This window comes from Manacus vitellinus, unplaced genomic scaffold (genome assembly GCF_001715985.3).
Source record: "Manacus vitellinus isolate BGI_N305 unplaced genomic scaffold, ASM171598v3 scaffold_16_pilon, whole genome shotgun sequence".
Taxonomy (NCBI): domain Eukaryota; kingdom Metazoa; phylum Chordata; class Aves; order Passeriformes; family Pipridae; genus Manacus; species Manacus vitellinus.
In genome coordinates this window covers 15,435,060-15,462,219 of record NW_021939189.1, presented here as the reverse complement: position 1 = coordinate 15,462,219, position 27,160 = coordinate 15,435,060, and the positions used below count along the sequence as shown (strand labels likewise).

Sequence of the window (27,160 nt, the reverse complement as noted above, 5' to 3'; positions counted from 1 at the left end):
AGCCCCCTGACTGACCATGTCATTTCTGCCCCAGCCCATTCATACCTGAGCACTCTTGTTCTGCTCCTGGCTGTTGAAATGACCTCAGGCACTTTCCCAGGTGCTCACAGGAGCCCTGATGATCCTTCCTGGAGCGCAGTGGAAAGGTCTGGAAAGGTCTCCGGTGGACTGTGAGGCATCTGAGCAATTTACTCTGCAGTGGGGTGGGCCCAGCCCCAGGCAGGGTGGCACATGTTGAGGCTTTATCCCACAGCCTGCACTGAGGAGCAGGACTGGATTTTAAACTCTGCCCAGTCTGGGGCAGAGGCTTTTCTTTATAACTAGGGACAAGAGGATAGCTAGCAACCAAAGGATTTGTCATCTTGCTCTCCAAACATTGTCAATTCCTAGGAATCCCACGGGTGAGGCAAAAAAATCCTGTGTTTGATCTCCACCCTGTCACACTAAGGCATCTGCACCAGGAGCTGGTATCCCCTGTGTGTCTCCCCTGAGCAAATGTGTGCCAGTGACTTTCTTTCTCTTCTTCTCCAGAACTTTTGTTTGTTATCCCTAGAGGGAGAAGGACCTTGGGAATTCACACATGATATCTCACCTTGCTTTGTCCTTAAGTTCAAACCTGGCTTTAACCGAGACAACTGGTGATGTGTCTGTGTGTTCCAGAGGCTTTTCCTGCACTATAAGACTGAGGAAGCTGAACTGGCCTCCACTCTGCCTTTGGTATTAAGTTGCCTTCAGACTCATATGTCCCTGGAGAAAAGAGCAGCCTCTGACCAGAGTTGGGCTGTAACTGAGGAATTGCAGCCTGACAGGAACTGCAGGGCCTGTCAATGCCTGGCTCCCAAGTCACATCTCCTTGGGAACAGGCAAATTTGGGCTACGAGTCAACAAAGTATGGGAGAGTTGTGGCATCAAAAGGTCATGTTTTTATGGTTTAACAGTAGAGACTATCTCATCTGATGACTTTTTGGTAGAGATGACTGGGAGAAAGAACAAAATAACACTGTGTATCATAGAGTCATGGAATCACAGCAGGGTTTGGGTTGGAAGGGACCTTAAAGACCATCCTGTTCCAATCCCCTGCCATGGGCAGGGACACCTTCCACTAGACCAGGTTGATCCAAACTCCATCAGGGCACAGGGTCTCATAAGAGGTGCAGGATGCTGAATACTTTTTGTGCAAACCAAGTTTTGAGAGAAAGAGGAAGAAAGATAGGAAACTATAAGGGGATGTGACAATTGGGCTCTTCAAAAAAAAAAAAAAAAAGAAAACAATTTTAAGATTTGTTAAGGAGAAAATTCTTTTTATGCCTTAAAACCACAAGGGACTGTGCTGAGAAAGCACTGTAATAGAACAGTCAAAAGTCATCTGAAAATGAAGTTTTCCATCGTGGGCCTCCATTGACCCCATTAACTGTGAACATTAGAGCATTTTTGTGTCCTTTTTTATCCTGTTAGATATCCACAGGCCCTCAGTTACACTGGGCTGTCACTCAGGACACTAAATGATGGGCTGTGGTGGCTCCGATGTGTCAGTGAAAGATGTTTAACTACAGGACAAACAAATGTCTCTGGCCTTCAAGAAACAATTTTCCAAAGGTTGAACTCATCTTGACTCACGGCAGCGCAGCAGAGAAATGGGCTCAACACTCCCATTGCAGCACTGGGAAGCAGCAGCATTTCCTGGGAGGGAAAATAGTGGAGAGGAGCCAAGAATGAATAAGCAGCCTTATTGCATTGTGGATTATAAAACCTCTTCCTGTGAAAGGGCTGAGTAGGGCTCATTAAAGCATTGATGAAGACAAAGAGTAAAAATACAATGAGGTAGACAGAATAAAATTATAACCTACAGCTTTGGGGTAGGAAGGAAACAGGTAATAAGGGAATTGGCCTGTCTGGGTTGTAGCATGTCTCACCTTCTCCTGGAGCATCTCCCTATGTCATAGAATATTCAGGGAAGAAATCCTTCCTAATATCCACCACTCCAGCTCTCCTCCAAACTCCTAATATTACAAGCACATTTACATTCCCTGGGATGTTTCCCCCCAAAAGCAGCCCAAAGACTCCCTAAATGAGCACCTGAAAAGATGCAGAGGCCTCAGATGCCTGGAGCTAAAAGCAGTCATTAAAAAGGCATAAACAAAGGGCATCGTGATTGTTTTGCCACGTCTCCAGACTTGAGAGGAGGCTGAAATAACCTTTACATTATCCCATTAGCATTTTCTAGTGAAAACAACGGCATTTTAGGAGGCAGAACAATGTCTTTTCTTATCATCCAGAAAGGTCAAAGGTATTTATCTGATTTAATATTTTATAATTGATATTAAGCGACACAGAAGAATAAGGGAGGCAGGCAGGTGATGGCTGCGGTGACACAGCAGAAGCTGCCCTCTGCTCTTCCAGTAATGTCTGGGGCTGGGCAGGAGCCAGGTCTGGGAGCAACACCTCCTGTCCATCAGCTCCACAGAAAAGAGGACTTTCTGTCATGCCTTGCCGTGGTGAGGACCCCAGATACCAAGGCCTTCACGCTCACAGTCCTGCCACTTGACCCTATTTCAGTGTCACATCTGCAGGAGCTGACGTTCCAACCAGTGCAGTCCAGGGGATGAAACACCTCAAAGAATCACTGAATCATTAAGGTTGGAAAAGCCCTCTAAAATCTGAGTCCAACCATTAACCGACCACTGCCAAGGCCAGCACATCCCCAAGTGCCTGATCTACACATTTTTTGAACACTTTCAGGGATGGTGACTCCACCACTACCCTGGGCACCCTGTTCCAATGCCTATTCACCTTTTCCATGAAGATATTTTCCCTAATACCCAATCTAAACCTCCCCTGACACAACTTGAGGCCATTTCCTCTCATCCTGTCCCTTGTTCCCTGGGAGCAGAGCCTGACCCCCACTTGGCTCCACCCTCCTGTCAGGGAATTGCAGAGAGTGAGAAGGTCCCTCCTGAGCCTCCTTTTCTCCAGATTGAGCCCCTCCAGCTCCCTCACCTGCTCCTCATCAGACTTGTGCTCCAGACCCTTCCCCAGCTCCCTTCCCTTCTCTGGACACATTCCAGAACCTCAATGTCTTTCCTGAAGTGACGATCTCCTTGTCGTGAGTGTATCTCCATCCTGCCTGTCCTCTCTCCTTCCCCTGGTTGGGCAGGGTGGTGGCACAGCCCTGGCCAAACTGCTGCATCCTCCATAGTGGGAAGGGGTGAGACAAAACCTCTGTGGAAGGGAAAGGGAGAGTGGGAGAAGGAGGAGGATATAAAGGCTGGGATCTCAACACTAGGCCACAATGCCCAGTTGGAACAAATGCAGTCAGTGCACACACACGGTCAGGCATCGATGCTTTCCATGGTGGTCACTTTGAATCTGGAAGAGCAGCAGGTCAGGACCAGCACCCCTCTCTAGGCCTCCAAACTGCCCCATCTCATGCACCCTATAGGCAGGTAGGGACAAGAGTCCAGTGTTACAGTGGGTGCCCCATTACTGCTGAGGGTCTGCGACCATGCAGCCCGTGGGTAAGTATCTCCTATTTACCATCTTTGGTAGGGAATGGAAATGAGGATGTTATTCTTTGCTGAAACATTTTGGAAAGTCACAGCTGAAATCTCTCACTTGTCTCTTCCATCTGTTTATTTTTACCACTTAATAACACGTCTGTCTCTTCAACTATTCCTGACACCGTTGCAAGAAAATCCAACTCTGTGAAGACAGTTTTATCAAAGAGACATTGGCTCTTCATTACTGTGTGACACCACGTCAGCTCTTCTCCTGTGGATGAAGTCTGCTCTGTAATTTCAAAGGGTGTCTTCTATCTCTTTGAGGAGGTGATATGACCAATATATTTGAAATTGTTGCTTGTTATGCAAAAGGTTATCCAAACTGTGAAGATAAGAAGCAACTTCAAGCGCTTCAAGGATTCTCATTTGTTTGGTGATGTTTTTCTCTTCACTGCCACATGATGTCACAGACCTAATTCCAAGTGATTAGTAACAATGGCAAAACAGTCATTGAAATAATCTGTGATAGAGAACTCTGGGACAACATGAAGAGGCTGTGCTATCAATAATTTCTCACCATTAATAATATAAAGTCCTGGTCTGCAGACACCAGACCTGCTCCTGCCTCTGCTTTCCAGAGGTGCCCCAGCTCTCTGCAGAGGGGCAGTGTGTCTGAGTGCAGGTCAGTGCTGTTCAGCTCCTTTTAAATTAGAATAATCTTGGGTTTATTGACTTGGCAGTGGATCACTTCACTCACCTCTTTTGTTTAAAACTATGTTTCTGTTTTCATTTGTGAACCATCCACCTGAAGGGGAGGTCTGGAAGAATGGAGTCTGAACCACCTGACATTTTCAAATGAACTGTTTTACTGCCTTTCCCTTATTTTCTAGCCCTGCCATAAGTTTTTAGTTTCATAAATTTTGGAACCAGCCAAGCTGAGCCAATGTCCTTGTTTGCTTTTTGGACAGGGAGTAGGGATATTTCACTGAAATGGAGTCTTGGAACTCGCAGTTTGCTGTTCAGAATCAGTGAGAACATGTACACTCTCTCGAGCATATTCTGGTAGCAGAATCCCAGCAGCGTTGGTTGGGAGGGACCCAGTCCAACCTCCTGTTGGAAGCAGGATGGTTGCCAGCATTAGGAGAGAGGAGAGCACAGCCGTGGGTGTCTCCATGTGCAAAGCATGATGGATAAAGGCCGTCTGTGACAGCAGCACCTGGATTTAATGATTCCAGACCTCCTCACTAGTCCTGAGCCTGGTATCTCCTTGTATCTTGTGCATGGTCCTGTTGTGCTCACAGGAAGTTGACTGCCAGTACTTGGTGTTCCAGAAGTGATCCTCAGTTAATAAAGCAATCCTCAGCATTTCAGAAAAAAGGCAATTCCTGTATCAAACTAGTGCAAGAGATCATTCTGTTCACTCTTTGTCCACATGAAAGGCAATGTAACTGCCAGAGACCATGATAACCTGCCCTTTGGGAAGCTCCTTTCTTCCCTGGGAAGAAATGGCCACCCAACACCTCCAGGACTTCTCCTGCCTGTATAAGAAACTAATTCCAAAAACTAGGGAAAGAGGACCAAAACTGCACTGTTGAATGTCAGAGTTTTCCTGTCTGTCCCTCTGTATGTTCTATTCCACTGCAGGTGTATCCCATTGACAGCACCACGAGCTCTGCCCTGAAATGTGGAGTAGGAAATGATCTGGCAGGTTCTGTAGATCACAGAAAATCTCTAAGTGGAAAATAAGGAGAACCTAGCAGCTTCTGAAGAGTAAATTCAAATTCACTCATGTGAGAGAGAAGGATTTGTTCCAAAAAGGTGATGAGTTAAGTGAGCTTGTAAGTAAAATGGCTCAACATTGCCCCATATTGATTTTTTTCTCCCAGAAATTACTCCTTCAATAAAGGACTTGCCTTTATTCTTCTCTCTCTCTTTGGCTGAGACTGAAGAGGGGCTGACCTGGGACAAATCTACCTTTTCCTTGCTTTGGTCACAAAAAACCCAGCTGAGAACAAACCTTCAGGAACCTGCTGCCAACAGAAGGGTGGCAGGCTTGGGTGCATCTGCCAGGGCACATGTAACACACCTCCTGACTGTGGCTAGGCTCATGATTTTCCAGTAACACACTGAAATGGCATTTCCCAGATTCCCTGATTTCCCCTGCCTTGTTTTCTCAATCCTTTTGGGTGCACTTGCCTTGTTTTGTCAGAAACTGCCAAACCTCAGCAAGTGAACCGAGAACTGCCTCCCAAATGAATTCTGTAGCAGAAGGAGAGCATATCAGGCTGTTGTCCAAGGTCCTTTCCTTCAACACATCTGCACTAGCAGAGAGGAAAAGAAGGGCACCTATCTAAAAATAAAATTATGAAACATTTAGCTGTTGCTATTTTCATCACATATTGTTTTAAAGCTTCGGTTCACTTGGTGCCTCTTAAAGAAAATATAGACTTGGGTGAAGGGAAGCACCTGTATTACCTACAGAAATGCTTCTGAGTGCTGAGCTGTTTGCAGCCTCTGGGCACAGACTGGCCCAGAAACGAGGGAAGTGGAGGGTGATGGCTGTGGAAGGTATGGAGGCAGAGAGGGAATGTAAATTGGAGCTGATTTCTTGGTCCCACTTTACCTGCTGTTGCCTGGGTGCTCCTTCCTTCCCACCCTTCCAGCCAGCACAGGGAGCTGTGGAGCCCAAGGCTGCAGATCAGGAAGGACGTGGTCAAGAGACACACGGTGATCCTGGGATGACTTGTCTGTCCTGGATGCTGGGAGATGGAAATACAGATTCACAGAAAAATTTAGAGGCACTCAACAGTTTAACCACCATGAGGGAGTTTGGATTTCACATGTGAGCGGGGAATGAAGGCAGACACAGCTTCACTTCCTCCTACAACGACTCCAGTTGTCATGGCCAGAGGCTCAGGACACAATCAAACTCTACCTTTGCAGTTCAGCTGATGTTCCCAGACATAACACACCATCATCTGAGGGGCATGGGAACGTGGCAGTTCCCCTGGGCTTGGGCTTCAGGGTCTCATTGAAAGAATAGGAGAGCTGGGGACAGGGACAAGTGCTGTGGTTGACACCAGGACAGGAGGACCACTAAGGCTGATCCAGCCACTCAAGAGCCACACTTACAAAGGCGATGGATAAATCACAATGAATCCCGACTTTTTACATCTACACATTTCACTTGACATCATTTCATCCTATCCAGTAATTTGATCCAACTTCTAAATCCAAATATCAATACTTTCAGTTACCTAAAAAAAGAAACAATGCTCACACACAGGAGCCCAGAAGCTAGAACTGAAAGCATAAAACCCCAGTAGGTCAACACTGAGTCACACCCTGGCAATTAGAGGGAAAATGAACACAGTTAACTCAGAACCACGTGAAGCTTTGTGCATTCAAAAACACCAATAGTGTTTTATTCAGAAAAAAGAAAGACTGGCTTTGAATGAGATTAACATTCACATGAGGTGACATTTGCCATGATAACGTGAGCCAGAAACAAGTCTTGTCCCAACAGTACAGGAGGGTGTGTATAATCCTCACAGAGGCAACAAGACCCCCCAGCTCTTCCCAAATTCCTGCAGAGCCATTCTGATGACCTGTCCTCAGTGGCTGCTGGTGTTGAGTGGATCTTTGGTTCTCCCTGCAACTAGTTTATTGTTTTCTGGTTTAGCTTCTCTATCAGTCTATCTTATTTAAACTACATCCTTTTTATTTTTTTGAGCTTTACATTTTTGCCTTAGAGACTTTCTAGTCTGCAGCCAGATGGGGCCCCTCTTCTTTCCCTTGGCTCTACTCACTGTGAGGAGAATAAAAGCCTCCTCTGTTCTCTTTGGACAGGTTTCCAGCACTTGTAGGATGGTTTATCTGGAAGGAACATTTCAGATTTTTCTGTGCTGTAACAGACACCATAGACAGGGATGTATCTTCATTGCTGAAAAAGAGCAAAACTGAGAAAATGCTCTCTCCAACCCTCTTTTAAACTATGACAGAGCTCAGGCCCTCTCTCCACTTTGCTATCCTTGACCTCTCAAGAAGTTTTGCTCTACAAGCTCTTTCTTTCACAGGACCACAACAGCCAGAAGGGATCTCCAGTGCTCTCTGGTCCAGCCCCCCACCAGCTTGGATCAGGTCACCAGCATCTTCTGCAGTCCAGAGTGAACTAACCTTCAAGGATGGAGACCCGACACTTCACTGGGGTCACTGGCCTCTGTGGAACTATTGAATCACCCTGCCAGGCCCTTACTGAGCAACCACCTTTATCAAACAGATATTACAGTAGCAGTCAGGGAGGGGACTGTGCCCACCCAGGATGTCCATTGGGCCCTGCTCACCCTGTGGCTTTCTCCGGACAGTTGGTTGTCCATGAAAGGTAGTACTTGAGGTTGCCCACAGCACAGATAGGCACTTAGAAAAAACAATTTGCACTAATAATAACTTTTTTGAGGTTATTCTTTATCAATCCCAGTATTTTCCATCTCTCCTGTAGGACACTCTGCACCTGAGAGGAACTGGGGACTGCACAGGGCTGAACACCTTTTAATGCCCCTTGGACCATGCTGGAAGGGGCAGGTGTCAGTGTACCTGCTACTCCTGGTGGCTGTTCCTGGTGGAAAACCAGCCTCCCCCCTAAACACACACTGGATGGAACTTCCTTTTCCTGGCAAGTGACTGTCACCCCAACTATAAATACGTTCTTCAGAAACACATAAATGCATAACTTAACATCTGCTTTGACACAGGCATGGGAAGAAAGCGACACTGTTACCCCAGGGAGAGCTCACACCATTTCACCTGGTCCCCTTGGTGCAGCCCCGTGTCCCTTGCACAGGTGTGATGGCAGCCAGCAGCCACGGCTGGGACTGGAGCTGGGGCTGTAGTGTTTGGGGGTTTCTCATCACATTTAATGCTGCAACGTTTGTTTTCGGGCAGAAAATACCAGCAGTGCCCTTGACTTGCAGCAGTGCCTTGGCAGTGTTATGACTGGCCGGGTGGCCCTGTCCTCTGCAGACACTACAGTGACTCCCCACTGATCCCCATGCTCACGTGGGACTGGGGGTAGTCCCAGTGGGCTTCAGGCCCCGCACGCCACAGGGTGCAGATGGGAGAAGCCTTTCCAGGAAAGCATCCTTGGCCTCACTGGGACAGGGTGATGCTGAGACCGGGAGGTAGCTGTGGATTCTGAAGGATTCAGCACTTGAAGAGCTGTTGCCTCAATTAAAACCAGGGCGGAGGGTCAGGGGCCAGCCCGGAGCAGCGCCGAGCAGAGCTCGCCCAGGTCGCTCTCATCGTTCTCCTCGGGCTCGCTGCTGAAGGTGGAGGGGCTGCTGCTGGGCAAGCTCTGGCCAGAACCTGTCCTCAGGGATCCTTGTCCCTTTGGGTCTGGTGTGTCCCGAAGGCACACACTGCCTTTGCCGGCAGGAGTTTGCTGGAAGTCTGGCTGAGAGTCGCTCCTCTGGCTGAAAAATTGCCCCAGCAGGGATTTCTGGAGGGTCGTTCGCAGGCTTTCACAAGTCCTCTGCTTTGTGCTCGGCTGGGTGTAATGCAAATCCAACTGCAGGACCACATCCGTCTGGAAGGGGAGAGCGGAGGACGCTAAGTGAATCGGAGACTCAGACTGGAAGCAGAGCTTTCCTGCTGTTGCTGCCAGACATGAGAGCCTTGGCTGGCTGTTGAGCAGGCTCACAGCCCCATGCTGTGGCGTGATGGAGCAACGCTACTGCCAGAGAAAACAAGCTGTTACACACTCACACAGCTCATGACGTCTGTGGGCCTCAGCCATGGATTCTGGATTTCAGGACTGCTCCTGAAATCAGACCACCTCACTTGGGATCTTGTCAGCCCCATCAGTGAGCCCCAGTGCTCACTGTCACTGTGAGCATCACGCCCAGGATGCTGGCACAGGGGAGCAGGAGAGAAGGCAAGGAATGGCACCATGTCCATCCTGGCCATGGCTGGGACCATTGCCCAGGGGAGAGGAAAGCATGAAAGGGAGAGATATGAACCACTCCCAACCCTGGAAGTGTTCAAGGCCAGGTTGGAATGAGCTTGGAGGAACCTGCTCAAGTGGAAGGTGTCCCTGCCCGTGGCAGGAGGGTGGACCGAGGTGAGCTTTAAGGTCCCTTCCAGCTGAAACCATTCTGGGATGCTAAGAACTGAAACCACATCACACTGTAAAAGGCAACAGCTTTAAGCAGCAGCACTCCACAGGGATCCGTTCACAGCCTAGCACTATTTTAGAATTTTATAAAAGATGAAGAAATCAGAAAATAACCATGGCAGCCAAACCCCTGAAAGCAAACCCCCAGCATGGGGCTGTGCCTGAAATGCCTGGCTGTATAGAGCAGGGAGATGTATAATGGAACAAGATTTTGACAGGCAATGCAGGGTCCAGGTCTCCTGTCTGCACTTAAAAGCAATGCAGAACAGTTGGGAAAGGTTCAGAAAAGAGCTCCAGGAACAATCAAGGACTGAAAGCACTGCCATATGCTGAGGCACGTCACGTACTCAGCAAACGGAGCTTGCTGTGGGCAGCAGCAACCCAGGCAGAGAGCAGCACTCAGTGCAAGATCCACTGGCTGTCCTTCCTGGGGAGGAGAAAAAAATCAAAGTAGAAACAAGGTGCAAACTGCTGGGAGAGACAAGCCAGGGGACCGGTAATTCTGCCTCTCTCATGGTCTTTAAATAGTTTGAGGGTGTTTTGAAATGTGTTAAAGAGGCACAGTTTGGATCAGGCTTGGAAGAGTTACTCTGACGACAGGAGCTCCTGGCCAGCCCATGAGCTCATCTCTCAGGCAAGAATGCAGCCTAGTGAAGACATCCTTCATTTCAGTGAAATATTTGGGCAAGTCTGACCCCCCCTAGGCTGATGGAGCAAAGAACAGTCTCCTGGCCAGGTAGCAAAGAAAAACAGAGCAAGCTATGATGGGTGATGCCTCTCCCCACTCCCAGGGCAGCTGCTGTGGGTCAGGTTTGCCGGGAGGGCCAAGCAGGGGAGACAAAACAAAAGCAAAGAGCATCCATGCTCAGGCTCTGCAGGCTGATGTGTAAATCAGAAAGGTTTTGCAGAGGTGGAAAAGGTGAGGTGAAAGAGGACAGTCCTCTCCTATGGAGCCAGGCTGGGAGAGCTGGGGGTGTTAAGCCTGGAGAAGAGAAGGCTCCAGGGAGACCTTAGAGCTCCTTCCAGTGCCTAAAGGGGCTCCAAGAGAGCTGGAGAGGGTCTTTGGACAAGGGATGGAGGGACAGGCCAAGGGGGAATGGTTTCCCACTGTCAGGGTACGGGGTTAGATGGGAAACTGGCATGAAATTCTTCCCTGTGAGGGTGGTGAGGCCCTGGCACAGGTTGCCCAGAGAAGCTGTGGCTGCCCCATCCCTGGAAGTGTTCAAGGTCAGTGTGAACAGGGCTTAGAGCAACCTGGGATGGCAGAAAGTGTCCCTGCCCATGGCAGGGGGGTGGAACAGGATGAGCTTTAAGGTCCCTCCTAACCCAAGCCAGTCTGTGACTCTGTGAAAGAGGACGGCTTTTGTTCCTTGAAGATCAACAAGCTCCTCTAACATCAATCTGGATGTGACACTGACACAGACGTGTGGTCAGAGGGGCACATCCAGCTGCAGCCTCGGGGATGGGGAGCACCAGTTATGAGAGGATGTAGGAGAACAGCAGAGAAGCACCTGGAAGCTCCCTACCTGAATTTTCTGAAGTCCACAGAGCTGGAAGACGCAATCCAGCTCCTCCCACTTGTACACGGAGGCGAGCAGAGTCTCCACATGGTCCAGACGGCTCTCCCTCTGCATGGCCACGGCCTCCATCTCCTGGGTCAAGAAAACAAGAGGAAATGCAAGGAAATTTCAGCATCAGCATGGAGCATTGAGGCACAAGTGCCCATCAAAAGTGCTGCTTCTCTGCACACAGCAATGCCCAGGGCTTTGATTGACATGCTTTCAGGGTGGAAATGCTGTGTATCCTAAAGGAAGTACTACAGAGAGGAAGCAACAGAGATTTTGCACATTCAACTTGTGACAATCAGTGAGAAGACCAAGCTAAACATCCCTGGAGTACATCTGTTGGGAAAACTGGGGTATAATGGGTTTGCAGCAGAGCAAAGAGCAGCTACAGCTGGTACCACAACCACTGGTAGCACCAGCATGGTGTCATGGAGGGAGCAAATTTTCCAAGGGCACAGCTGGAGGAAGCTCAGAGTTGAGCCGAGTGCCAAATTAGCCCCCCACCATCTACAGAACTGCCAGTTCTTGCTGAGTTACTCCAACTTAGCCAAAACAGCCCTGTCTCTATGAGAGACACCTCTTGTACACCTCCTTTTCACATGTGAGCTCAGGCAGGAGCCCCCAGCACATCCACGCAGGCCTCCTGCAGCATTTGCTTGACTGCCTGTTCATCAGGATCCTTGAAAATCCCCCAGCTCTCCAGGGCTGTGTCCCACAGGAACACAGCTCTCCAGTCTAGTGACTTTGAGACATTCACCTGGGAAAGGAGCGACCTGATGTGTTTGCTTTAGCAGGAGGGTTGGACTGGATGATCTCTAGAGGTACCTTCCAACCCCAAACATTCCATAGCTCTGATCTCAAGGGATCAATTAAAACCCTGACACATGAAATTCAAAGCCCCTCAGCTACAGCAATTCATTAACCACAAGAATCTGCACTCTGCTAAATTCCCAGCCTCCATAGCCTCCTGTTCCACAAACTAATTCCCTTCCACATTCTCCATTATCATTTCTGGCTGTGTAGGAGAAAATGGAGAGAAGCATTTTCTGAATTAATTTTTTTTAGCCAATTCATACTTATTTATAAACCTTTCCCCATGGTGGAATACATTTTTTAACGAAGATGATGCCCAGGAATTGGCAAGGCCAGAGCTTTAGCTAGCCTAGAAAAACAGATATTCTATATAAATGGGGGGAAGGGTGACTGGAAAGGCCATTAGGTCAAACAGCTCCAGATCAAGTGAGTGGAAAACAAGGAGATCTAACATAAAGGTTTTTAAAAAGTAAGGATTCAAACAGTATAGAGAAAAAAAAATGGGAATGCCCTAGCTGTCAGCATTGTTCCTTTCTACACATGTGCTACAGCAGCCTCTCCCTCTGAAGACAGTGCTTGTCAGGTAAAATGCAAGTCAGGCAAGACACAGGATGGCAGGGAATATGGGACAACTAAAGAAAATTGATCAATGCCAGAAAATTCCATCCTAATTGTCCCTGCCAAACACACAGCAAACCCAGTTAAATCCCTTTGATAAGCAGAATGTGGCAAGTGGTGGGAAAACTATCATTTCCTCAACGAAGCAGCTTCCTGGGATCATTCCCCAGGGCTTGCAACCTCCCCTTCAGCCTGGTTTTGTTGGTCCTGCACTTCAGCAACCCCACCTCCCTCAGCATCCCCCGGGAGGGCTGGCACAGGGATCCTGGCAGAAGCCCTGCAGCCTCCTGCAGATCCCTGTGCACTCCCGTGGTCCCAGGAGTGCGGGGGTGGCCTCTGTGGGAGTCTGAGGTGGGCCGGTGCCAGGGCCGGTGCGGTCGGAGGATGGTGGGAGGACGTGCTGCCGCCTCAGCAGACACCACTGGAGGTCAGTGTGAGCCAGCACCGCCGTGCAGTGGGACAAGGACAGGGATCCCACTGCTGAACTGGGGTGCCTTTTTTGTCTCCTCAACCCTCTTGAGACAGCTCCAGAGGCAGAAGCACACGGCTGAGTGCCCCTTTACCCTGAGCTGCTGATGTGGGGTGGATGCATGCAAATATCTGCTCACACACACGCACACACACGTTTTTCATGCATGATTAGGGAGCTCACAAGGGGAAACGATGCTCCAGCTTGGGAACAGGTAGGATCAGGCTCCAAACCTCCTGGATACACCACGCTGCATCAGTGACCCCAACGTACTGAGGAGCAGTGTCCCTCCACGAGCAACAAGGGCTGAAAAACCCACCACAATCAAGCTACACTTCAGCAAAAGGACTAAAGAAAACTAGGGAGATGGTTAGCAGAAAGGAGCAGCAAGTTAAATCCTTAGTGGTGGCATGGAGACTATGGAGACCACCAGGAAAGACCATGCTGGGCAGGTGGTCTGTTAGGAAAGGTGTGAGAAAGGGTGCAAGGAAGCTGGTACGGCTCAACAGGGAAGAAATATGGAATATGAGCAGAGCAGGCTAAGAATGCATGATTCAAAAAGCCAGATCTGCTTCCAAACATGGAAAACAGAATGGCTCTTCACCTCAATCAGATTAAATACAATAATTTAATCAGGCAGGACAGAAATCAATCTGAGGAGTAACTGGTTAAAGCCATCAAACCAGTGCAAAATCCGTTTTGTGATGCATGAGGAGCAAGGCAGGTGGCCTGTAGGGAACCCACTGAGGCGTGGAAGGAGCTTCAAGGAGGTGTGTGCAGAGGAGGGGATCCTTTTCCACCTGGGATCAGCCTTTCCCAACCCTCAGGACCCCCTGGGCTCAGCCCAACTACGCTCCCACCTGTGTCCTGGGGAAAGCAGCCCAGGAAGGGGAGCTTAGAGGACTCACCGGGGGCTGGCAGAGCAGGAGGCGAGGGGCAGTGACGTGGGCCGGGGGGGCCTGCAGCTTTGCACACACAGACATCAGGTTGGAGAAGAGCCGCAGGAAGCGGAGCTCTGCCCGGGCCCCGCAGGGGAAGGTCAGTGTTCTGCTCAGTGGCTCTGGAAGGGAAATTCAAGAGGGATCAGCTCCTCAGAGGGTCCAGCCGACATCTCCCTGCAGCCCGGTGTCCCTGAGGGGCACAGGGACCTCCAGCCCTCTCCTCCCCATGCCCTGCATGGCTCACCGTGGCTGTGTCCCCAGCGCTCGGCACCTGCGCCGGAGGGACAGATGGGGTCTGTCAGGGACCGGGCTTCCTTCAGGGTGTGTTTGATCTCCATCACCTGCTTCCCAGTGACCAGGGGATCCCGGCCAACGTCTGTGGGAAAGAGTTGGAGGCACATGGGTCACTCCAGGTTCCTTATTGATCTCCCTGCCTTTCACATCCTACAAGAACGTCTCCATACTGCTGCCAGGCTACTGAGAGCTCACATGGGGCACAGCCTGAGATTTGGATTTTAGGGAGGAACGGTTGGCTGGCTGCCTGGGATGGGGTGATGTGGAGCCACTTGGTCTCTGATCTCTCTTCTCACCCCTGTTACTGAAGTGAATGGTTTCTCGCTTGTCCCTCACCTTCCAACACATCCTCCAACATGTGTGTAACCTTCTTCTCTTTCAGAATGTGTTTCTTCAGGTATTTCATGAAGATCCCAGAGCTGAACTCCCCATCCTGCAGTTCATAGGCTTCTGCATCTTCACTCCTGCAAGAATAAGAACATTTCTTCAGAGACCTCACATTTCTGCACCAGGCACAAAGTCCTGAGGGTGAGTCTGGGCTTGCCAACTCCATCCAGACTCTTTTGGCTGAGTCTGAGTTTGCTTCTCAAGGAATAACACAAAGTGCTTGGGTTTGGCCCAGGAGATGGTGGGAAGGGCACAGGATGGGAAAAAGCAATGGAAGGGGATAGGATAGAAAAGCACAGTCTCCAGCCTAGGCAGGTGACAGAAGGTGAAAAGCCAGAAAAGCTGGCACTGGAGCAGTAAACAACACCCATCATCTCAGGAGGCTTCAGGTGGGCTGTTCATGGCACATAAACCTAGGGAATCAGGCTCAGGCCTGAAGGACAAGTGACAGTAGCTGAGGTCACCTTTATGCACAAGCACAGGCTGCCCTGAGGGATAGCAGGAGAAAGGACAGAAGCGCCTGAACAGTAAATGCAGCACTTGGAAGGCGAGAGCCAGAGGAAACATAGTGAAGCCCTCTCCAGCCTCCAAAGCCACCGTGCATGAAAGGATGAGAGTGGGTACGGCTGTGCCAGCATCTGGTCCTGTGTGCCAGCGTGGGGACAGCAAAGTGCACTTACGTGGCATAGCCATAGACAGTATTTCCCCAGGGCTCCAGCGGCTGCACCTGGGAGAGGGCACGTCCTGGGTTGTACCTGGAAGAGAAAGAAAAGGCACGAGTCAGTGTTGAGGACATCTGTCAGCTGGAGGGGACAAAGCCCACACGCTCTCCCACATCCATCTCCCAGGGATGGCAATAGCATCAACCCTCACCTCAGATCCAACCACAGAGACGAAAGCTGGGAGTCCCACCAAGAACCCAAACCACAGGGAAATGAGTAGATAGGACCAGCTGTGACCTATCTGCACGGGTGAGCTGCTCCCTGCCCCACACTGAGCCTGGAGCTGTGGGGACAACCTTCCCTCCTCTCTCCCGAGGCTGGATTTTAACAACTCCAGGCAGCAACAAAGTGCAGAGAACACACGGGGTCACTGTGGCCCAGTGGACAACTGTCCCTGTGGAAATCAGAAGTGTGCACAACACATGGTTACGGCTCAACTGCCTGTGCTGGGGTCTGGGGCACCCCACAGGGCCCCTCCAGACCACACACACACTTCTGCCTTGGGGAACCAAAGCAGGTTATGGTTCATACACCCTCAGATCTCACCGAGAGACGGGATCAGGAGACACACACCTGGGTCTTGAAGCCCAAAACTGGCCCCGACACCCTGGTCTAGATACAGCTGAATGAGAACAGCTCCTGTTATTTCCAAAATCAGGTAGAACCATGGTGACAGGCCTGGTTTTCACCAAAAAAGATCTCATGGTTGCACTGAATGGTCAAGCCTTGCCCATCTGACTGCATAGGGACAGGCTGCCTCCAGTTCACACCACTGACATGGAGCTGTTCCCAGTCACATAGTGACAAGAGCCAGGCACAGAGGCAGCGTTACTCCACATTATTCAACTCCAGTACTGCTTCCTGGGGCTGAAGCTGGCACACTAAGGAGAGCAGAAGGGATGGCTGTATCACCAGCAGCCAGTGTCACCTACTACTGGTGGCACAGTCTGGAGATATTTCATGGTACGATTCAATTGGCTTCTGTAAGTTGTCTTAAAGATGATCAGAAGAGAAAATGTGGGAAAGGAGATACGCTTCTAGATATGAATACTGAGATTTATCTGCTCCTCAGCTGCTCCTAAATTAATGCAGAAATCTGGCATTCCGGGTCCAAGGATAAATCAGAGAATTCCTGGAAGAGGCAATCGCATCCGCCCAAAATCAGCACATAAATGTATGAGGCTACACACAGGCTCCATGTTCCTGGTTCCTCCTCTGCTAAAGCTGAACATCTGCTCCCACTTGGCAAAGGAGGCTGTGTTTCTCACCACCCTGGCATTTCTGATGCCAACATATGGGGTGAGGAGATGCTCTGGGTGAGCTCCTTCTCAGCACAGACACAGCCCCTCCTGGTTTGTGCACAAGCTGTTGACAGACCTGCAGCATCAGTCCTTTCCCAGACCCAAGGGCCTTGGGAAAGGAGACCCTGGCAGCCTCATTTTACACAGTGTTGTAAACACATACAGCTATGAAATCCAGACGCTTTCCCAAGCTAAAATGGTGACTTCTCAAAATAAAGGAGCTCAGGAGAGAGTTTCTACAGCAGTCCCCCACAAAATCAGGGATAACACCCACTGCGTGAAGTGCTGTGCTTGTTGTGGAAAAGGGGAGGTGTGAGCTTTAGGGGAGGAGAGAGAAAAACAGCTGCACAACCTTGCCTAAACATCCCAGCAGATCTCACATTGCACTCTCTTCTCAGAGCCCATTGAGACTTCACTGAGCACAGGAACGCCAAGGAAGGAGACAGCAGCTCAAAGGCAGACAGCAGCTCAAAAGCTGTTTTATAGACTGTTAACATTTGTGTTGGTGCTCCCTGTGCAGCCTCCATGTCACCTCCCCATCATGCACTGCCGTTGGACAGCAGCCCAGAGGTGCAGCTCCAGCGGTGTATCCGTGAGAGCCAGGTGTTCCTGCTCGGCTGCATGCCATCCTCTGCCTGTTATCCTGCTGGGGAGAGCAGGAAGATGCTGCCAGGTGTGCCAGGGAAGTAACACACACTGCTTTCAGCAGAGAGCAAGAAGGGAGAAAGGGGATGCTTCACTCTGGGGAGCTCAGGGCAGGATCAAGGCACATTAAGATCTGGTGACATTGGCAATTCAGAGCTGCAGGATAAGTCTCTGCACAGCCAGCTTGAAGCTATTCAAAGTGAGCATCCTCACCTCTGCAGCTACAAGGCATCAAAGATTTATCCTCTCTCCAAGGGCTGGCAGCTCTTTCAGGGTATCAAAATCCCTGTCGTCTTTCCGGTTCTTAGCACAGGAACCACAGCAGGAAGAGAGAGACTTTCCTGCATTTGCTCTCCAGGTCTTTTCTGACCTGTAAATCTGCCTCAGGAGACTGAAATAAATGAACTAATGACAGCTTCTACTGCAACAGTCCACCCACCTCTGCTGAAATTGGACAAGTAGTAATTTTCTGCAGCAGGATAGAGGTCTGCAGGCCAAGAGAGGATGATAGGCTTTCCACAGACAGTGGGAAAACGCTGATCTCTGACCTCAGCAGCAGCTGCTTCACAACACAACCACTTCAGAAGGATTTAAGGCCAGTAAAAAGCAAGTAGCAGGGCTTGAAATATTTTCCCCATCATGCTGCACTCTTCTCACTGAGATGTTAACAAGAATGCAGCCAGGAGAAGAGAGGTGAGTTGAACACTCCCAGCCTGAGCACTTGGGAAACATGGACCAGGAAAGCACATGATCAGCAAGACAAGGTTAGGTGGGTCAGGCTTGAAATATAAAAGACAAAGCCTGTGCTGAGTTTCAGCCAACAATTTATGCCAGACACAGCCATTGCTCCATGGGCTTGAGGCAACCTGCTTGTATTTGCCAGGCTTCTTCACCTCAAAAAATCCAAGGATTTTTCAAGCCCCTTCTCTCCAGCAGATCTCAGACAACATTTGATGCTCTCTGCACTAATATGTGAACGACCCATCTTTCCAGAACATCCTGCAGGACCTAAAAGTGCTGCTGTTTTATGACACACAATCAATAACCTTTGATGGAGCAGCACCACGGGGGACGTGGCCCCAGCAATCTACGGGAACACCCCACAGGGGGAGTTGAAGCCCAGAGCTGAGGCTGGACACCCTTCCCTGGCCCCTCAGAATACCCATCCGAGGTGAGGAAGGGGGAAGAGCACCCTACCACTTCCTGCAGGTGTCCAGCAAGATGATGTTCAGGGCTGTCTGCTGCTGCTGCATCTTCTGGAGGATCCTCTGCACGCTGATGCAGTTCTCAGGGGAGTAGGGCTGGGGGGCATCAACAGGGACCATGTAGTTCCTCCCCAGATGTTCGTACCCATGCCCGGCATAGTAGAATACAGCTGGGAACAGGGAGAGGAGAGAATGAATCAGGATGCCAACCTGCAGGTCTGTAACCAGTTCTCCATGGCCACATCCCACCTCCTGTTCTGATGGGATACTGGAGCAGGGCAGACCTAGACCAGCAGCACCTATGGAACTGCAGCTACACTGACCTCACAGTTTTGACTTTTTTCCAGTTTATCCCTTCTTTATCCCTTTATCCCTTCTGTAGAGTCAGAAGCAGCCCTGAGAGGTTCCCTTGTGCTTGTGGATTCCCACACTGTTTGTCACCTGAAGTCACTGGGTTTACATATTTCCAAGCCCTCTGTGCTACAACACCCAGGCTCAGCACCTGCCAGGCTGAATTCCACCTTTGTACAAAGTTTGGGTTAATCCTCAGGTCTTTAAAGGAAAAATGACAACAGAAAAAGATTTTACCACAGGATTTTACATTAACAGTCTTTTAAATGAGAAGCTTATCATTTAAAAGAAGCTTCCTAGTTTTGGAGAAGAGATTTACAACTGATTAGGTGATGAAAAACACTCTCCAGATTTCAAAGGTCTGCCTGTATTTATACACCTATAAACTGGTGAAAAATTAGACAGAGATGGAGAGACAGAGAGTTCTCCAGACGTCCAGAACACATGGACCACACGCTTCAACAACCTCAGACCAGACAGGAAGACGTGTAAGGAAGGAAGAGTCAGACCCATCCAGGTGCTGGTGGGAAGTCCAATACTCAACAAGAATTTTGGATTTTACTCTTATGCACGTGGAACTTAGTAATGTTTTCTGCCTTCACAAGAGATGGTAATACAGGGACTTTCAGGTGGAAAGCACTGGGGAGCTCAGCATGGCCCAAGCTGGTGCTCCCCTCTGACCCGTGTCCCGTGCAGGGCTTTCCTACGTGGGCTGAAGCTTCCCTAAAGGAAATTGCACAGTGGCTGCTCACCCCTCCCCAGCGCTGATGACACTGCTTGGGGATTGCTGATTGATGAAAGCCAACTTGGGGAACTGAAATGGGTTAAAAATAGCTCTGTGAGGTGACACAGTTGTGCTACCACAATGGAGGGATGGTGAAAAGTGAGAGATCAGAAATGGGAACAAGCAGCTAAAAGGCAACAGCAGGAGAAATTCTTCAGTCAGACTCACTGCCAAAGCCCACACTTGAGCGAGTAACCTCTCCTCTGTATTCCCTCCACTGTTCCTGCCCCTGGACTTGGCAGGACACTCGCCTTGATCTCTGATTCTGCAAGGGATGTGGTGACAGGGGCAAGAGCTGAAGGACTAAAAGCATGACCTCATCGTGTGGAAGATGGAAAACATGATCTCATAGTCAAAGAGGCCTCGAGTCACCTTTGGTTTCTATTCTCAGGGGACAATGGAAAGTTTCTCAAATGGCTGTTTCCACAGATGCCCACAAGATTTGGGTTCCTCTTCTTGTGGATTGCCAGCCAGATACGGCGGGCTCTGACCTGCAGAAGCTCTGAGCTTTTGTAACTTGCAAATCAAAGCCACAAAACCCTCCCCTGAAACTAGAAAAGAGTATAAAACTGGAAGCCTTCTGGAAAAATTAGATGCAGGCATTACAGGTTGGGCCCCTCAAGTCATCACGTACTGGTGCCTTTCATGCCTCTGCCCCTGTTCATGCAAGGAAGTGATGACATCTATCATCAGGCAGCATCACTGATGCTTGGAAAAAAAATTAAATGCTACAGAAAAGCCCACAAAGAATGATTCAATCCTTAAATTTTTTAACTTTTGAGGTCTTGTGCACCTGAATGCACCACCAGGTGCTCCCCACACTATATAAATCCCAAAGACTGGTGTTCAAATTCAAAAAGACATGTTTCACAACAGCTGAGCAACTTTTCCAGCCTCTTCTGGACATAATTTCTCTCCTGAACAGGAAAGTCAACAATTTGCTCAGAGAAGGAAAGGGCTTTTTTATTCTGAGCTCTTCCCACGTCGTGTGAGTCAGAACTGCTGATCACAGACAAACTTCCGAGTACCAAATTAAAAAGGGGAAGCTCCAGGCACTGCTCATAATGCAGGAAATGTCAGCATGAGGCTTAATTAAGGCATGACTCCATATTCCAAGTATTTCACTCACAACTTTCTGCTCTCGTTGCATTTCCAATGCAATTTTTTTGACTCAGGACTTTTTAGGACACTCAAAATAACATCCTGGGGGATTCACCTGAGGAGAGAATGATTTAGATCACCCAGAGGATGCCTGGGGCCTTCAAAAATCCTCTGCAGCTTTTCTAAGAGATCTGGAGGAAAAGCAGCCCAATGACCCACCACCTCCATACTGTGAATTGGAGAAGCCTTTGGTACATAAAATCACTAAGCCTGGAAAAGACCTGCAAGATCATCAAGTGCAACCTTGGACTGAATCCCACCATTTCCACTAAACCATATCATGCAGTGCCACATCCACTCACTTTCTGAACACTTCAGGCCCAAGGCCTGGGAGGAGGGGGGGAAGGTGCTGGTCTGGTCTAGAGTTGTGGAAGTGGAAGAAGGTCTCACGACAGCCTACAGCTCCTGGAGGGGCAGTTACAGAGACCATAAAGCCTTACTCCCCTCGTCAGCATGGATCATACAACACGGGGCAGTGAGCACCAACCCATGGAGGCTCATGTTCAGCAATCAGCCCTCTCCTCCCTCTGTATGTCCACACAAAGCTCTCCTGATTTCAGCTATGGTGATTGCTACACAGGAGGTGTAACCTCCAGGTAAAGCCTGAGATACAAGGGGATTTCAGAGAGCAACCACAAAAGGAAGCTGCAAATGAAGTCATAGGAATACACTGTCACCAGGTGATGCCACAGCCGTGTGCAGCCCTTCCCACCAGCTCAGCCTCCCCGGTGAGTCAGTGCTTCCCGGAATAAGGTGGCTGCACAGCATTTCCCTCGTGGCCATGTCCCTATTATCCATTGCACAACCTCCAAACCTCCTGCTGAGTGCCAGGCTGGAATCAGCCCATGCTGACTTTCACTGTCTGGGTGCTGCACAGCTGGGAGATAAGCCTCACACTGAGGTTTGGAAGCAAAAAAAGCCCACCTGGCAAGGTATTTTCAGGGTATCTGTCGGGCTGGGAGAACTCAGGGACCCCAAAGGTGCTGCTTTACCCACCAAATCTGAACACCTGCTTTAAGACCCACAAGATCTGCTGGTTGGGTTTGTGTTTGAGGATCACTTCCCACTGAGAACAGTGCGCAATAAGCTCAAAGCCCAACCTCAAAGCCATCTGCAGCTGGCAGTGCTCTTCTGCAAAAGGGCTGTCAGGGGCCCAAATTAGACCTTCAGGAAAGAGAAACAAGGAAATCATAGCCAGATGCAGCAGTCAGGGCTCAAAAGGAGCTCCCCTACCCCACACATTCTCCTCTATTCTGTTATCTACAGAAAAATGAAAACCCCTTTTCCCATTCACCATCAGAAGCACTGGCTCCCCAAAAACTCAGCGTGAGCCCATGCTGTTGGGGCTGGAGGCTGCCACGTGATGGAGAAACACTGCCTTTGCTGGCTGTAACCTGCCCAAAACTGAACAACACTTATCCAGGGGCTTCTGCCAAGCCTGGCACCACTGCAGACTGTGCTGCAGGTCTCCCTTGAGAGAGGAAAGTTCAGTTTCTTCTTTTTCAATTCAACAGCTGTTCAGAAAATTGCCAAATCCCTGCTCAGCATGGGCAAGTGGCTGGGCTGGCTTGGTCTTACCATAGACTCCCTTTTCCAGGAGCTGCAGGAACTGACTGACCGCTGTTGCCATCTCAGCCTTGTTCAGATCCAGGAGGGAGACAACCTGGAAGCCCAGCTGTTCCAGAAGACGACTCAGCTCAAACACATCCTTGACAGGAGCCATGAGGTTGGGATGATGCTGGTAGCGGTTGTTGCCCACTAAAAGTGCTATTTTGCCTGTAGCTGAAACAAACATCAGGTGACAAAGCTGTAAACGCTCAGTGGGAGGCAAAGTCTCACCTTCTCTGTTGCAGTGAGGATTCAGGAAATCTAACAAAAAATTTAGGCAGGCAGGATAGACCCTAGGCTGCTGCAAGCCTCGAGCACCCTCTGGAAAGCCCTCGGCTTTCTGAACACTTCAACAAAATACACAATCATTTTGACAGAAAGGGTTGAGAAGTTTACACTTGACAGCCAAAATCTCAGGAGTGCAGGAGGTTCTGCTCTACCTGCCCTACCGTGACCGTGGGCCTGGTGTGCCAGCAGTGAGAGGGAGGGGGATGCACTGAGCCAGGCTAAGGAGTCCTTTCCCTCACAGGGCTGAAATAGAGAAACCCTGGGGTCCTGCTTTGATTTTATCCCCACCTCCCCACTGTAAAAAAAAAGGATTTATGTCACTCAGCAGTGGTGGGAGTGAGGAGCTTTGCCCTGCTCTGAGGAGGTATTTCAAGGAAGGGAAAAGGTGTCATGTGAACAACATCTTTAAACCCATTTGGCAGCCCCAGAGCTCAAGACTCAGTTACTCATTAGGAATAATATTACTCCACTTGCTGAGAAAGATCAGGGCTTGGCAGGGGATGGGACTCATCTTGTGCCATGCAGCTCTGATCTCAAAAGCAGAGAGCCTGTTGCAATGTGGGCATAAAGGCTTGAAGTGGTCTCTGCAGGAAAAGAACTCCCACTCCCTGTCTTCCCATCCACTCTGGAGCCTGGCTTTGAATTAAGATAATAAGTGCTCAGGAAGAAAAGATGACAGTACTCACCAAAAAACTTTTCAGAGCCACATGTACCTGGGAAAGAAAGAGGGAAATGATAAGCCTGTGCCCAGCATCCAGTGCCAGGTCTGAATCCTGCTCCAACATTCCCAGCAATGCACAGCTGGATCAAACACATAGAGGATCTGTATAAGCAACGCTCCTGGGGCAACTTCTTCACAGCCTGACTGCTAACCTTAAACACACCAGTCTTCATGAAATCCTGCCTGATTTAGGACATCCTGAGCATCTGGGAAGCAAAGACTGGAAAAGGGGCAGGTCAGGGAAGGAGGGTCAGCACGGAGGAGCTCATATGTGGGCTTCCTGATGCGACTCACCTTCTCCCTCACTGCAGCAAAAGCAAAGGTAACACAACGACTCAAGGTCAATAAAAGCTCCAAAACAGAGTTTCTCCCCATAGACATCTGGTGCAGAGGGAGCCACCATTTGCTTTTGATTGTGATAATATTCCCCGAGTTGTTCATCTCCCTTCTCTGACTTTCCCTGCTTTTTAGCAGTTCTGGCTCAGAAAAGCCCCCCCAAATGTGACTCACTTTGGTGAGCCCCACAAGCTTCCCTGCCCAAGCACCTCCAGCTTCTTAAAATTGTTAGTCAAACAGCTCCAGCTTTTCCTATTTAAATTAGAAATTAATTTCAAAAGTCATTCCAGGAGAAAATTCTAAAACCTTACAGGTTCTAAAAGAAGAAATTAAAGATAAATTTCATACATCTCATGGGTCTGGAAGACCTCTGGCCCCTGAACCAGTGTTGCTGAGGCACCAGGGATGCCTGGAAAGTTCAGAACAAAACCATTCATCCTTTTCTGCCTCTGACAGAGGCGCCCGTTGCACGTTAAGCTCCGTAGCTGTAATGCTTTGAACCCAACCCAATCTGGTGTCCTTTTCTTGCTGCCTGTCCCCCCTGGATGCAGTTTTGCCAGCTGTGAGGAGGCAGGCAGATTGCTCTCTGGATATACAGGATCAATTTGCACTTTGGAGAAATTTTAAAGCCAGCTTAAAAGGCAGGATGAGAAGCTTACGGCATAGAAAAATCTCTAGATGGAGTAAAGAGCCAGCCAAGCCAACTTGTGGTATTCCTGCTTCACACAGAGCAAAGGCAGGGGGCCAAGGGAGAGGTGGAGCATGCCTGAGGCTCTGGGGACACATCTTATCCCTGGGATCTGTCACTCATGCAGCATCAGCCCTCAGCTGCCAGCCCGAGGGGCCTGAACCTTCCCAAAATAAACCCCATCCTCTCCGGCTCTCTGTGTCTGAGCGCATCACTTCATCCCAGTGAGGCTGGAAATGAGTTTGGGCACAAGAGCCCACTGCGATTTGGCTGTGGAACTGTGAAATCAGCACCTTGGCAAGGCAGGAAAACCACAGGGAGCAGCTGAGAGCACCGAGCCTGCCCTAACACAGCAGGTTTCTGGCAGACTGCAGAACCCAGCATCCCACCCCACCAGACAGTGCATCAGCAGGTCCACGGGGTTCTCTTTTCCAAATACCGCTTCCTTCGCTCCCTCTGAGCCCTGATACCAAGGAATCCTATTTATCACAGCCCTCATTCACCAGCTTGGTGCTTCCAGACGAGAGCATTAAATTCCACTGTACCCTCTAATTACTTCTCTCTCCAGGTGATGTGCAGCAAAGCAACGGGGGTTGGCTCTGCTCACCTACGTGAACGTCCACAGCGTTGGTCCAGTGCTCTCCATGACTGTTGGAGGCACAGCAGAGGTACGTGCCCGAGTCACTGACCTTGGCATGGGTGATCTAGACAGATCAAAAGTTAAACCACATTATTTATGGTGAAAGTCTGCAGCTCCCCGCCAGGATCTGCTGAAGGCACCCGTGTTCCTGGAATAGAGTACTTTTCCTGCTATTCACTGAGACTTTGCCTCACAAAGAATCAGGACAGGGACAAGAACCAGAGCAGTACTGGCTGACAAGGACTCTGGTTCTCCAGCCCAGGATCCTGCTCAGAGAGGGACTAAAGCCACCACTGAGTCAGGTTGGCCATAGTTCTGTCTATTCCAGCCCTGAACATCTCCAAGGACAGAGACCTCACGGTCTTTCTGGCTCCAGTGTAGCACCATTCACCTCCAAATGAACAACCTCTTCCTAGTGCCCAGCCTGAACTTCCCTGTCAGAAGTGCACAGAGGACTTTCCCACAACCCTGCAACCAGCTTCTCCCATCACCCGCCTCAGCAGCCAAAGCTTCTGAACTATCCCCAGGCAACCTTACCCAGAGTTTTTTTCTCTTGTGCTGTTCCAGCAGGTTCCCATTCCGGTACCACTGGTAGCAGGGGGCTGGGACCCCCATGGCAGCACACTGCAGCTGCAGTGGCTTCCCCACCTCCACCCTCTGCTCCATGGGGTTGAGGATGATGACGGGCTCTCCTCGCCACAGCCGAGGGGGCAAACCTGCAAAGCAGCGACATGGAATTGGTTCTCCCTTCACGAGGACAGCAAACAACGGCCATTTTTCACCGTCACCACTGCACCTTTCTGCTTTGGGAGCAAGGAATGCTTGGGAGCAACACCTGCAATAGCCAATGCCAGACCACAGCCCTGCCTCTGGCTTCCCAACCCTGACCCTTGCCCTTTCCTGCCAAGGGTGCAGTCAACATGCTGAGGTCAACCACACCCTGAGTTATTTTTGGTCAGCTTTGAAGTAACCAGATGGACTCTTCTAGTCCCAGCACCCCAAATAGCCCTAGAAAACCCACAGTGAGTGATCAGCAGGAGGTGTAGGTACATGCCAGGTTGGATGGAGCTTGAGCCAACCTGGTCTAGTGGAAGGTGTCCCTGCCCATGGTAGGGGTGTTGGAACGAGATGAGCTTTAACGTCCCTTCCAACCCAAACCATTCTGTGATTCCATGACACATCAAGAAGGTAGAAGACATGCTTGTACCTCTGGCGACACACTGATGGACCTCCACCTTCACCCAGTCAGAGAAGACAGCATTTCTGTAGAGGTCATTGACTCTGCAGGTGTAGAGCTGGGTCTGCTCTGCAATAATGGGCAAGTCTGGGTTGGTTGCTCCAGGAATCTGGTGGCAGTCAGACTAAAGGGAAAACACAGGCAGTGGGCAGTGATTCCCTCCTCACTGCTGGCAGCAGCAGGCACTAGGAAGCCCCTTGTAAGAGCAGCGAAAGTGGAAATTCCTAATTTCCTCCCTTCCTTCAGCTCCCCCACTGTGTGCAGGGACCCAACCTGGTGCCATACCCAGGGACACACGCTCCCACCCTCACCTGGTGCTGACAAAACCACTGGTACTGCAGCAAGGTGCTTCCCTCGGCTCGGCACCGCAGTGTGAAGGAGTATCCCACTGGGACAGAGATGGAGACTGGTTGCTCAGTGATGGTAATGGCTGTGGAGAAACAGGGTGTGGAGGTGGAAACAATGCAGCAAGCACAGCCCAGGGCTCGCTGGGCTACAAGAGTGGCATCCATCCTAGCAGGAAGGGAAGTTTGGAGGAACAGGGATGCTCTGTGCAGAGGGCATGGACGAAAGGACGGATGGATGGGTGGATGGGTGCCACGAGGATGCCACGAGGCTCTTCTGGGTGCTCTCCCAAGTGCCACAGGGGTCGCACGGTCACTCTTCCCACCGCCCCGTGGCCGCTCACCTTCCTGCATCGCTTCTCCGGCGGCTCCTTCC

The 27,160-nt window shown here is 50.0% G+C and overlaps 1 protein-coding gene across 6 annotated transcripts; it reads right to left on the bottom strand.

The window, feature by feature from the left end:
* Positions 1–1,345: 1,345 nt before the first annotated feature.
* LOC103757951 (mucosa-associated lymphoid tissue lymphoma translocation protein 1) lies at positions 1,346–27,154 on the bottom strand. Of its 6 annotated transcripts, none has more exons than XM_029958827.1 (14): positions 26,752–26,961; positions 26,411–26,564; positions 25,741–25,919; positions 25,171–25,267; positions 23,505–23,531; positions 22,501–22,704; positions 18,619–18,796; positions 15,434–15,508; positions 14,703–14,830; positions 14,317–14,448; positions 14,040–14,191; positions 11,193–11,318; positions 6,121–6,256; positions 1,346–1,680 (listed from the first exon to the last, which is right to left on the bottom strand). In XM_029958827.1, the coding sequence occupies exons 1-14, from the start codon at positions 26,950–26,952 to the stop codon at positions 1,604–1,606; spliced, it is 1,866 nt and encodes a 621-aa protein (XP_029814687.1). In that variant the 5' UTR covers positions 26,953–26,961; the 3' UTR covers positions 1,346–1,603. The 6 variants fall into 6 exon arrangements, 5 of the variants coding, with proteins under 5 accessions (XP_029814687.1, XP_029814686.1, XP_029814685.1 ...); XM_029958826.1 differs by lacking the exons at positions 1,346–1,680; positions 6,121–6,256 and adding exons at positions 6,901–9,078; positions 27,129–27,154 and having other exon boundaries at positions 26,752–26,870; XM_029958825.1 differs by lacking the exons at positions 1,346–1,680; positions 6,121–6,256 and adding an exon at positions 6,901–9,078.
* Between the last annotated feature and the right edge of the window lie 6 nt (positions 27,155–27,160).